Source organism: Tremella mesenterica (genome assembly GCF_000271645.1).
Source record: "Tremella mesenterica DSM 1558 unplaced genomic scaffold TREMEscaffold_4, whole genome shotgun sequence".
Classification (NCBI taxonomy): Eukaryota; Fungi; Basidiomycota; class Tremellomycetes; order Tremellales; family Tremellaceae; genus Tremella; species Tremella mesenterica.
Window position 1 is genome coordinate 1,804,298 of NW_006711228.1, and position 13,113 is coordinate 1,817,410.

The 13,113-nt window shown below is 42.4% G+C and overlaps 4 protein-coding genes across 4 annotated transcripts in view; 1 reads left to right on the plus strand and 3 right to left on the minus strand.

Annotated features, from left to right (window-relative positions):
• The window catches only part of TREMEDRAFT_62020 (uncharacterized protein), a gene marked incomplete at both ends in the record, with an annotated part of 3,741 nt that extends 898 nt beyond the window's left edge, over positions 1-2,843 (minus strand). Inside the window, 4 exons of the mRNA XM_007004189.1 lie at positions 46-1,297; positions 1,454-1,548; positions 1,801-1,957; positions 2,394-2,843. Coding sequence (XP_007004251.1) covers positions 46-1,297; positions 1,454-1,548; positions 1,801-1,957; positions 2,394-2,843 — 1,954 coding nt within the window. The remainder of the gene's footprint in view (positions 1-45; positions 1,298-1,453; positions 1,549-1,800; positions 1,958-2,393) is intronic.
• A 1,192-nt stretch (positions 2,844-4,035) lies between these two features.
• On the minus strand, positions 4,036-5,267 carry TREMEDRAFT_29569 (uncharacterized protein; the record flags this gene model as incomplete). Its single annotated transcript, XM_007003776.1, has 2 exons — positions 4,036-4,791; positions 4,842-5,267. Coding segments are annotated over 2 exons (1,182 nt in total), but the record flags the coding sequence as incomplete, so codon positions are not given.
• Positions 5,268-5,419: 152 nt separating this feature from the next.
• On the minus strand, positions 5,420-7,206 carry TREMEDRAFT_71568 (uncharacterized protein; the record flags this gene model as incomplete). The annotated part of the gene is made up of 7 exons (XM_007004327.1): positions 7,088-7,206; positions 6,771-7,027; positions 6,571-6,629; positions 6,170-6,445; positions 5,922-6,080; positions 5,779-5,871; positions 5,420-5,646 (listed from the first exon to the last, which is right to left on the minus strand). Exons 1-7 carry the CDS (start codon positions 7,115-7,117, stop codon positions 5,420-5,422), a joined length of 1,101 nt encoding a protein of 366 aa, XP_007004389.1. The 5' UTR covers positions 7,118-7,206.
• Positions 7,207-7,970: 764 nt separating this feature from the next.
• Positions 7,971-12,569, plus strand: TREMEDRAFT_29880 (uncharacterized protein; the record flags this gene model as incomplete). Its single annotated transcript, XM_007003806.1, has 3 exons — positions 7,971-9,421; positions 9,524-11,757; positions 11,941-12,569. Coding segments are annotated over 3 exons (4,314 nt in total), but the record flags the coding sequence as incomplete, so codon positions are not given.
• Between the last annotated feature and the right edge of the window lie 544 nt (positions 12,570-13,113).

Genomic DNA, 13,113 nt, shown 5'->3' on the forward strand with positions numbered 1-13,113 from the left:
CAGGTGTAGAAGTTGATGTTGGAATTGATGTTCGTGTAGGTCGACGTGATGTTGTAGGTTTATCCATAATGTTTTGTTTTGAAGAAGAGTTCATGTTGGAAGTGGAAGAAGATATTTGGGATTGATTTTGATTTTGAGTTGAACGAGGTTGAGGATGTGTTCGATTGGAAAGATTCATCAAACTAGCAGGTGTCATAGGTATAACACCTCGATTCGTATTGTTAGGTACAGGAGGTGGTGGCATTATTTGACTTAAATCAACTGGACTTGGTGTACTAGTTGTCGAATGACCACTTTGTTGTTGTTGTTGCATTTGATGTAATTGAACACCTCTTTGATCGATAGCTGCAGGAGGTAAATATCCCATATTGTTCATATTACCATCATTCCCATTCCCATTATATTTAGAAATGACAGGTGATACAGGATGTATTGTCGAAGAACCACTTCTGTTATGTTGTCTATAAGAAGAAGTAGGTTTCATCATTGGTGAAGGACGTGTTTTTGGTGGAAGTGATTGTCTATTAGGACCTGTTGAATGTGTTGGTGTTGGTCCTGTCATAGGAGATGATAAAGATAAATTTTGGTTTTGAGAATGATTCAAATTCTGTTGTTGTTGTTGTTGTTGTCCTATCGAAGGATAATTCCCTTGAATTGTTTGAATTTGATCAACCATTTGAGCTTGAGGTTGAAGGGAAGTTTGTTGAAGATTAGAATTCGTATCTAAATACCCAACTAAAGCTTGGAGATAATCTTGATCCATTTCTGTATTTTGTTGAGGTTCTAAAGCCGGACTCAAAGTTTGTTGAGCACCACCAGATGATCCTACAGGATTTAAAGCAGGTGAAGACATGTTTGAAAGTGGATGTGGGATTCTATTTGAATTTCCTCTCGGTCCAAAAGCAGGAGAATAATTATGATAATGATTTCGTGAGGCTTCTAAAGCTGGAGAAGTCAAAGGCGAGAAATATCCTGGTGAAGGTGTCATATTTGATATAGTACCTGTAGGTTTTGAAGAATTTGAACCACTCCCACCATCTGATCCACCTAGGAAAGGAGAGGGTGTAGTGGATGTGGAAGCGGTTGCAACAGCCACAGCTGCAGCTGTGAGTTGTAATTGACGTTGTTGTTCTTGTAAAGCTGTAAGTTGTTCTTGAAACCTACGTTGTTGTTCTTGTAATTGTTCAAGGGGAGATCGGGTTATGATGGGATGAGGGGTGAAAGCTGGGGATGTGTATGTTGAACTGGAAGGTTGATTGGATAAAGCGGGTGAGAGAAGTGGAGCGAATGGTGTCATCTAGGGGTGAGCGGAAGTTAACATGATAAATTCATATATCGTTCTTACACAACCCACTGGAGTACTTGAATAAAGCTCAGAGAAAGGTGTGATTGCAGTTCAAAAGCAACAAATAGAGTAGTGTGATTGAGAGGATGGTGAAGTATTGTCACTCACATCGGTACCGTCCATACCTTCCCGAGCAAGCATCTCAAGTTGCATAGGGGACATCATTTCATTTCTCATTTGAGGGAACATTTCACCACTCGGTCCTTCTCATCAGCATCCGGTTCAATTCATACCGACCATCCTAAACCTCCTCGTGTATGAAAACCTTGGAAAGGAGTAAGACCACCAGGAAATGAAGGTAGGAGACAAGCAAATAAGTCGGATCTAACTCCAATTCAGAAGTAAGAGAGTGTGTATGGAATAGATAAATGAGGAAACGTGAAAGAGTTTAAACTCAAAGGACATGGAGAAGAAAGTGGAGTTTATCACACTCAAAGGAACATCAGATCACATACCAGGAGTGACCAAACCTCCTACACCTCTCCAATTTTGTCCATTCCCACCATCCCCTCCTATCCCACCTGGATCAAGTATAGTGTTGTTGAACATGTGAGGGTATTGATTTCCCGATGGATCGAACATGAGAGGAGATTGCATATGTATTTGTTCGAGCTGATAATTAGTTCCGAAGCTTGGTAGGTTTGATGTCATCGTGAATTCGTGAGCTGGTATTGGTATGTTCCTCGATTTTCTGTATATATTCTCATGATTTTATAGAGTGAAGGGTAGATTTATTGACGTGACAATGATATCCAGGAATGGTAACTCCACTTTACGTCCAATCTATACCCAAAAAACAAACACATTCATCTACTTATGGACGAATGATGAATAATCGGATGAGTATGGGGTATTTAGATTATCGGATTACTTGATTGAGTGTAAAAAGATATCGACATGAAATGGGAATACTAAATCAGGTATGGAGAGAGGTAATGGGGAACAGAAATACTTGATTAGGTGTATGGCGTGTATGGATAAGATTGGAAGATAGTAGTATATTCAAATATGAAAGTGTGAATACGATTGTGAAGAAACAACCACTTACCTGTTTTAACATATCTGAATCAAATCCTTCCAACAAAGAAGTATTCAATAATCCCTCAAACGTTTTCCCCGTGTGGTCAATATGATTTTGATCAACTTGCATCTTATCTATCAATTGATTCTTCCCATCGATGATGTTCGAGTTCATTTCAGCTTCTGTCGTATCTAAACTCTTCCTTTGCAATCGAGGTTCATTCGTACGTTTGTTGGATACACTGGAAGATGGTTCAGTGTTTGTCATAGAAGATTGAGAAGTCATCGAAGAAGATTGAAGTTCTATAGATGAAGAAGAAGGATGGAGAGTATGATGATTGTCTTGGACATGTTGAGGTTTATTTTGACCGGATGAAGCCGGAGAAGTCGGATCTAAAGGGAAAGAAATGAATTCTAAATCGAACATTTCTGAATCTATATGAGGAGGAGAGAGATGATTTGTTTGTATACGAGCCATTGTTGTGTGTGTGTGTGTGTGGGAGGGTACAGGACGAGAAGGAAGTAGAGTAAAGTATTCTATGAGCATTTACAACTTTTGTATAAGGAGGGGATTAGGGTTCTTTTCTTTATTCGATCCTTCTTTCCTTTTTCCCTTTCGGCCCCCTCGGCCCAAATTGCTAAAACTTACCTCTCAGTACCATATGGCAGGAAGGGACGGCTGAAATTATCCGATGAACTTTATCCCCGGAACTCAGTCACGCTCAAGCATATCCAAGTTTATACAGCGCTTAATTGGAATCACAACTCATCATGCCATTATCTGTATTACTACCTGTGGCGGACGGCAACGCACGGTAGACACTACTTTGCACGCCAATCTTGTTCATCGTATGCAACACATCGATCCACATAATTGATGCATTCCCGCCTTTGTACACTTCCTGTGATAGCTATTCCACGCCAAAATAAGTACACCATTGCACTGTAGGTCTTTCTATGCGCCGTCTATCATGAGTTAAGAAGATATCGGCGGAAATGATACTTCACATGCCCACCCTTCCCTATCACGCTTGATTATTCCAACTCTTGATCACCGTCTGTTTCTAGATCATCAGCTCCCCTCAAAATGATGCCAGAGTTGTAGACTCACCCCCCTCTTCAATATGAACCGGGACTGCTGTCTTCTTTCGGCGCTTGGATGTTGATGGGCCGGCTGAACCACCCTCTTCAAATGCTGCCAATTCTTCCAAAGCCCGCTGAGTAGTCCTGAGCTCTCGTTCCTGCCTCCGTTTCTCCTTTTCTACCTCCTGTACTCTCCGCTTTTCAGCTCTGATTGCTACCGCTTCCGCCTTTTGCCTGCGGATCTCCTCAGCCTTTGCTTCCTCTCGCTCAAACGCCTCCTTCGCTTCCTGAAACTGCTGTGGTCCTATGAAAGCAGCACCTCCCTCTGTTTGGCTAGCTACAAACTTCCGAGATGTCCGTTTCCTCTGCATGTGAGACATAGCTTGTTTAAGTTGGCCATTATCCGCTTTTATAAGGCTAAGCTCCGCAGCTTCAGATCGCAATGCCTTGTACAGCTTTCCTGCTGTGTATTCAGGTGTAACCTCCCCCTTCCGCATTCGATGCATGAGCTTGACCGATTCCGAGGGACGTAGAGGTGAACTTGGTGGATTGAAGATTGAGCTTGAAGATCCGGTTTGATCTTTGGGCGGTGGAGTTGCTGGACGGACAAATACTGCATCCAATACGATTTGGCGATTGTGTGGATAGATACCGGCTTTGGTGAACGCATGCTGGATGTTTGATGTGGAGAGTGCCTTCGCCCATGCCTGCTTGAAGATCATGTAGAAGAGAGCTTTACTCATTCCAACTCGTCCATCCCAGGCAATGGAGATCTGGGTGGTGATTGTTGTATAGTGTGAAGAGAGGGGAGAGAAGATACCAACATCAAGAGGCTGAAGTCGATGTGTACTATGAGGGGGAAGGATACATACAGCGATCCGCAGGGAGTCACAAAGTTGAAGAAATGAGTAGTTGACATGACTAGAGTGTCCATCTACTATCAAGAGTCGACGCCGGAGGTGTTTGAGTGCGGTAGTTGGTTCGAAGATCTCGGCAAGCCATCGAAGGCCAAGTTTATCGTCTGACCACCCTTTTGGTGATGCCGTCATGAAAATATCGTCGTTTGGTAGTACTTCAGCTGTCCAACTTTCACATACTTGACCGTAGGTACCCTTATAGATGAGGGCAGGGGGGAGAGCAGTACCATCGGCGCAGATAGCAGCAATGAGGGTGAGGAATTGTCGGGAACCGTCTATACGGGCCTTCGCCGGATCTGACTTCATTGCTTCCTCCAGAGGCATTATACGTGTCTGTTTATTAGTTTGCCCAATGATAAAGCCCTTCTCATCCATGTTGAAGATCGCTTCCGGTCCAATATTCAGTTCGGTACATTGTCTCTCTAGCTACCATCATCAGTGACCCTTCAATGAGGAGAATGAACCACCAGACTCACTATATCAAAGTACTCTTCAAAGATTGGTCGGTACTCTGCTGTATGTCGTGATTTCTCCATCCCATATACTTTCATACACCTGAGTTTATCTTTGTGGCGATCAATAAATCGAGTGGCCCACTTGCTAGAAGGCAGGGTATCACAAATTTCATATGCCATGTTGCGCAGAATGGCAGGAGTGGGGTAAAGTCGTCGTTTTCCAAGTTCAAGAATTCGCTTGACAAGAACAGCTTCCTGATGTTCATCGAGATGTGCATTGTTGGAGCGTTTATCAGGAAGGGGGTCGCACAATGACCTATAGTAGTTGCGACTTAGAGTGGTACGGACGATGTTGTGTTCTTTGGCTATCACAGAGAAATTGGGTATGGAAGGTGGTGTAACTTTGTGACAATCAAGGAGAGCAGCAGTCAGAGACTGCGAGGACATGCTGTATGCACGAGAATGTGAAGAGACGGTGAAGAGATGGAGGATAAAGTGTCAAAACGGATGATCAAAACGGATGAATTTGGGGTGTGCAAAGTCGTGTCTACCGTGCGTTGCCGTCCGCCACAGGTACTACTACTCATGATAATACATCATTACTCCTCTGCATCTGTCTCGGAAGCATTAAACACTTCTTGTCCCAACTTTGAACTCCTCGTCGTACCTCTCTCTCGCAACGGTGTCCCACGAGGCGTCCCTCGCGTTCGCATGAGAGGGGAAGGAGAGACGACCGGAGTGGTAGGAGCTGTCGAGGTTTTGAGATCGGAGGGGGCTAAAGATGGATTGGATCGGGAAAGAGGTGGTGGATTGAGATGATTACATCCTACATTATATCAGCTTCAATTTCTTTCTCCACACCCTCCTTCAAACCTCTAGATGACATGAATGAATAGACTGACGAGGACAAATCCATTCTGTCCGTCAGCTGATGCATCTCCACACTAGCACAACTCACGTAATCGTTCCCATTCGTATTGACTCCCGACCAGACCATTATGTCGGAAACATTCACCGCAAACAAGAGCATATTTGCTCTGTGACGATTGAGCTAAAAGTCAGCGAACAAATGCATCAAAAGTGATCCGAGAAGGTGCTCACAGGGATCATCACCAAGGATACTATCAACCACACGATCATACCATTTCTTCTCTGGTGTAGGGAGGACAGGTTGTATGGCTGCCATTTGCATTTGTAACATTGTCGCTTGATCAGCGGTCATACCAGGAGGTAAAGGTATCGGTCCCGATGGTCCTACCACTAGATTATCAGCATCTTCATAACTACATTTCAGCGAGTCCTCTGAGAAAAGAGAGCTTTTTGGAGGCTTCAAAAGGGGGGAAACTCACAAGGAGTCCCTCCTATTCCTACCAAATGTCCAGGAGCTTTTGGGGTTCCCTCTAGACCACCTCTAGGAGATCCGTTCTGACCAGGACTACCTTGAGCGGTTTGTTGTTTTTGGGGAGTGGAAGGATTACTATTATGCGGAGTGGACGGTAAGGAAGGACCAGGACTACCTCCTTCGTATTGTTCGATGAGTTTTCGAGTGGAATCGAAATTTGTAGCTTTTTTAATAGCTTCGAGATGTTTGCGTTGTTCACCGAGTAGGGTACGTAGGTGGAGTTCTGATTGGTCAGTTGGGCCTCTATCTTCAACAGGTGAAGATGTCTTGCCGTAGCCTATCTAGCTGATATTGACATGACTAGCGGAGATACCAGAGGCGATATGGAAGTGAAGGAGTAAGACTCACCTTCTGCATTACGTTGACGAGTGAACCAGAGTTGTAATAATCGATTCAAAAGCCATATGCTATTTGTCAGCTTCTCCCAAAGACGTGAGTAGAGAGCGCAATTACTATACCAAGACGATCCAGAGTGAAGGAAAGGAGAGATATGACAAGACGAAAGTATGACAGAACAGAAGGAGCAGAAGAAGGATCGATGTACTCACAAAAGAGGTCCAGCTGCCATCCCAGCAACACCTATCAACCTCCCTTCCCCTTTATCCCCCCTCAAACCGATCAACCCCAGTGGTAACCCTCTAACCCACCATAATCCCGACCATAAAACCCAAAGTCCAATACCATACGCGTTGATCAATAAAGACATTCGTCTTTCCCTCAATCTTATCTCGGCGAGAGATTGTTTAGCATCGTTTATATCAGTGGCGAGACGGGATAAGAGGGTTTCGTAATCTGGTGGAGAGCTCTGTTGACGTTAGTCCCACACCTTCCCACGTCACTCTTCTTACAAAGGTGACAGACTGACTTTTGAGAACCAAGAGAAGATACCCATCATTTCAGACGAGTACGTTGACCCTTAGACTGAGAGATTAGAGTGTTGAGGTATATGGGAGAAGGTTAAGTTAAGTGGAGGAACAGGTATTGGTGGTGACGAAGGAGAAAGAAAGAAACGCGTCATAGGTTAAAAGTTTTCTCGACTTTTTCCCCCCTTACGTTTCGTACTTTTACACTTTCTCTTCACTATACATCTTGGTTTGCTCTTGTCATCTCATAACTATCTCAATGACGATATAGAATAGAAAAAAAGAACGTATAAAATGTTCAGTAACATATTCCAAGTGTCCAACTTATCTCGAGTCACGAGAATTCGTCGTCGTCCGAAACTCTCTTCACTCCCGATCGAAAGCCGACGATGGCGCCATGTAACGGCCACGACACAGAAGAGGGATATGAAGGAGGATCCCTCAGCCTCGTTGAGAACGAGAAGTCTCGAGGCGGAGGATTATAAGTGGGCATTGGAGTTGGCTCGTCAACAACATGATATGGTCATCGATCAGGATGATTCTGGTGGGTTTTGACTTCCGTCTCTCGTTCCATATCAGTCGAGAGAATGATCCTAGAACTGGATCTAATCACTCCAACGAAGAAATGTAAAGATTAATGGACTGACAGATAGTGAAGGAAAGGGTCAAATTGCCCACTCTGCTCGGTCGAAAACCTCGCAAGAAAGTAGTAGATGATCCTGCAAAGAGCGACGGACTCATATCTACTCAGCCAATCATGAAGACCAGTCGGAAAGGAAAAGAAAAGCAACCAAGTGTGGACTCTCCTCCACTCTTGTCCATCTCCGATCCTGGTGAGCTCATCGTGTATGGACGGGGGGATTTTAGCTGACAGATACAGGTCCTTCGATCCGTCGTAATCCTGTCGGGGTGCAGATGCTTTCTCCTTCTTTACATTCGCAACTCTTCCCAGGAACCCCTTCCCCGAAACCTGACCAAGCATTGATAGATCTTTCCATCTCTCATTTATCGTCTCACGGTCTCTCACCTTCCGCCGCATCAATAAATCCGGAAATCTCCTTCGATCTTCCTCCTCTTCAAGGTAAAAACATTCGAGAACATTTCTATAACCTCGGTCAATCCACAGCTGAGCCTTATTTATCCATGGCAAAACAACTCGCTTCATCTTCCATTCCCCCTATCCCAGAATCTTGGGAGGTAGAAAGATCAGGTTGGACTAAATACTTTCCCGATGGTCGACGAGAATCTGTGGACGATTTAGGAGAAGAGAAATTGGTCATTTTCGATGTGGAAACATTATACAAATTATCTCCTTATCCAGTTTTAGCAACTGCCGCTACTCCAACTGCTTGGTATTCTTGGATAAGTCCTACCGTTTTCGAGAACCCACCAGAAATAATTGCTCCCCCTCCACCTAAATGGGAGAAACAAATACAGAAACATCATCCACATGATCTCATACCTCTTTTCAAAAATGATCAATCAAAACCTAGAGTAGTCATCGGTCATAATGTAGGATACGACCGTGCACGTGTATTGGAAGAATATTCTTTAGAAAGAACATCGACAAGATGGATCGATACATTATCACTTCACGTAGCTACAAGAGGTATAACAAGTGTTCAACGTCCAGCATGGATAAAACATCGTAAAGGTAAAATGGAAAGAAAAACACAACAAAATGAAGTTATAGAATTTTTACGTGAACAAGCTGAGATTGAAGGTGATCAATCTTTTTTATTAGATGATCTACCTTCAGAATCAAATATATATTCGGATGATTCAAATTCTGAAATAGAAGCTAAAAGATGGCAAGATGTTACTTCTGTTAATTCTTTAGCTGAAGTCGCTTCTCTTCATTGTGGTCATTCGGTGGATAAATCAATCCGAAATCGATTTTCAGATGAAACTATCAAACATGCTTCTATGATACGTTTGGAATTACAAGAATTAATATCATATTGCGCTAAAGACGTTAAAGTTACACATGAAGTTTATCGAAAAGTTTTTCCCTTATTTCTACAATCTTGTCCCCATCCAGCTACTTTTGGAGGGATCTTGACAATGGGAAATAGTTTCTTACCTGTTGATGAGAGTTGGAGAAGGTATTTACGTGATGCTGAAGGAAAATATCAGGAAATGGAGAAAGGGGTGAGGAAGGCTTTGAGGATTTTGGCGGATAATCTGAGATTACACGGAAAGGGAGATGATCCTTGGTCAGATCAGTTGGATTGGACTCCGAAACCTGCTCGATGGGCGGAAGGGGGACCTGGCTTGGAACTTGATCAACATTCATCCTCATCACCAACAGTATCAACTCCAACCTTACTAGCAACGTCTCCAGCATCCCCTTCATCGACAACTTCCACCGTAGAAACTCCTTCGTCGAGTGAGTCAAAACAAATTGTCACTACAACAACATCATCAGTCGACGAGAGAGAAAGCAAGATACCGGATTGGTATTCACCCATACAACAAGATCCTTCTTATCTAATTTCCACCATGTCCCAACGCAAGCTCCTACCTCTGATCCTCCGTATGACCTACAAAACCCATCCCGTCGCGTTTTCCCATGAACATTTTTGGTGTTTCATGGTCCCACATGACTCACACGAGAAGGTAATGGAATTCATCGATGTTCATGGTCCCCCTCTTGAATTATCATCCAAAGATACTCATCTTCATCCATTCCTTGAACATTACACTTTCTTCCGTATCGGTCGGACGGACGAGCCGAGAAAATCGAAACTTACCGGATCGTCAGTCAAGAGGCTTATCGCGGCTGTAGATCTAGAGACTGGGTATCCGAGTTTATTTACCAGACTGAGTAGCTCAGATTTGGTAACTATGCAGGATGAATTTCTTACATGTGCAAAGGACATGTTGGATAATGGAAGAGATACTGTGTGGGGAAAACAGTTGGATTGGTCATTTAGCCCAATAACTTCCACCAAACCTAGCAACACCAATAGTTCTACCACCTCGTTAGAGCCGTCGGTGAATGTCAAGGTCAGGAGGAGTGGGAAGAAGACAGATCACGGAACTTGGCCTAAATGGTATTGGGACCTAACGGCACCATCTACGAATAGCAAGATTCCATTTGGAGAGCTCGATTTGACCGTGAAGAAGATCGTCGCTCCTTTACTTTTACGATTGCAATGGCAATCTTATCCTTTGGTGTATAGTCGACAACACAAGTGGTTGTACAAAGTTCCCAAATCGGTCGAATCGAATTCTTCCCACTCTGACTCGGAAGAAAGTTCATCAAAGTCTGGTCCATTGTCCAAGTCGGAATCCCACAAGATTATAACGGATTTAGTACATTTCGATCCTGTCAAAGGTGACGAAGCGTTGGCTGCGGATAAAGACCACATATATCTTCGACTTCCTCACAAAGATGGCGAAGGTAAAAACGTCGGTAACCCACTTTCTAAATCTTTTGTCAAAGCTATCGAATCAGGAGAATTATCTTCTCTCACTGCCGATGGATCAGAAGGTGAAACTACGGCTCAAGCAGCTCGTGACGCCACTCAACTCAACGCTTTATGTTCATATTGGATTTCATCCCGAGAACGTATCATGGATCAACTTGTTCATTATCCTTCTACTACAAGTGAACAAGGAATGATCCTCCCTCAAATGATCACCATGGGAACTGTCACTCGTCGAGCTGTTGAAGCCACTTGGTTGACAGCTAGTAATGCTAAACCTAATCGTGTGGGATCTGAATTAAAAGCGATGGTTCGAGCACCTCCGGGATATTCTATAGTCGGTGCAGATGTCGATTCTGAAGAATTATGGATATCAAGTGTCATGGGTGATAGTCAATTTGGGTTTCATGGTTCTACTGCTATAGGTTGGATGACATTAGAAGGTACGAAATCAACAGGAACGGATTTACATTCGAAAACAGCTTCAATATTATCAATTTCAAGAGATGCCGCAAAAGTTTTCAATTATTCTAGGATTTATGGTGCAGGTGTTAAACATGCTATTCAATTATTATTACAAGGAGATCCTACTTTAAATAAAGAAGAAGCTTCAAAACGTTCAAGAGAATTATATAAATCGACAAAAGGTATGAAAATAAAAAGAAATGATCAATTACCACCTTCAACAATAGAATCAATTTGGCATGGTGGTTCTGAATCTTTTTTATTCAACACTTTAGAATCTATAGCTTCTTCTGAAAAACCTTTAACTCCAGCTTTGAATTGTGGTATAACGAACGCATTGAAGAAATCTTATTTAGATGAAAGAAACGATTATTTACCTTCAAGAATAAATTGGGTTGTACAATCTTCAGGTGTTGATTATTTACATATGTTATTGATTTGTATGGAATATTTAATTCGAAAATATGAGATAAAAGCTAGATATATTATATCGGTACATGATGAAATCAGATATTTAGTAGAGGAAAAAGATAAATATAAATGTGGTTTAGCTTTACAAATATCTAATGCTTGGACTAGAAGTTTGTTTTGTTATAATCTCGGTATGAAGGATTTACCACAAGGTGTTACTTTTTTCTCATCGGTCGATTTCGATATTGTTTGGAGAAAAGAAGTCACGATGGATTGTAAAACTCCAAGTCATGATTTGGTAATACCTCCAGGAGAGAGTTTAGATATTTTACAGATTTTGGATAAAACGGGGAAAGATGGATTAGGTGAGGAAAGGGGGAATTTCAACGACAACACCGAATCTATATCTAAAATACTATCACCCCTTGATTCCACTTTTGACACTAATACTATCAATTCATCCCCTGAGAAACAACCAAGTTCCATACATTCGATAAGCGAAACATCAACACGACCAACTTCCATACATTCGATAACCGAAACATCAGAAATTAGAACCTCATCCTCATCATCATCATCATCGGAATTACTCAAACAACCTCCTTTATTCTCAAACATCTCATCACATAATCATATACTTTTCCTTCGAGCACAAGCTGATAAATATTCTATAGCAGCGAGAAAATGGTTAGATTCTCAAAAAGGTTTGAAATTCGATGGAATGGTTTTACCACCTCGGAGGGATATAAGAAAAGTTCGGGAGGGTATGTCTAAAGGGTCTCATCATGGTCCTGTCGGTTCTTCGAAAACAGATCTGTCCAAGGTCGGTCATGATAAGTTGGGATATGGACCGTCTAAGATGGCTGAGCAATCGGATGAAGATAAGTCTGGGATGGGTGAGGGATTTGGGCGGGGTAAGAAGGAATGGAAAGGTGGAGAGGTTGGGCGGGTCGGGAGGGGTGGAGAGGTTGGACTGATAAGGAAAAATGGGGAAGTTGAGAAGGTTGGACGGATAAGGAAGGATGGGAAGAACGGAAAGGTTCAACGAAATGAAGGGATAAAGAAGGGTGAAGAAGAAGAAGGAATAAAAGATGAATTAGGTTATTCAAATTGGACAAAAGAAGAGATAGAAGAATTAGTGAGGAATGCTGATACACTTCATTTAACCTTGGAATGATTCGTCATATGATAAATGGAAAGAAAAGTCTTGGTTGACTAGTGTACTCGTACAATATCTTGTTGGTTTAAATTAGTGATAGTGTATCGTATCAGAGAATTTCTCTGTACATCAAGTTGTATCCTTGAATACTCATACAGGTCAAGTACAGTTAATCCAGTGATGCATATACCTTAGTAAGATTCATCTTGTTCCCTTACACCACCTCTGTCGTCTTCTCTTAGAAAGATCACTCGCATCATGGGTGCTGGGACACTTTCACTTGATCAGTGTGGTCCGATATGAAACGAAAATAATCGTTCTTTCGACTTGGTAGCGCCATATTGACCACTGTCCGTTCTGATAAGAGTAAGAATTAAGTGATTTTCGACTCGGTAGTAACGAAACGACTAACTCATAATCGATTCTTTCATATCGATGAAGACATATGGAGATAAGTGTATGAACAAACCCATCTAAGTATGCCATATCACACTGCGATCAGTAAGAATTGAATAGTGAGTTACGAATCCAAATGCAATGTGATGAAGGATTTTGTAAAGAA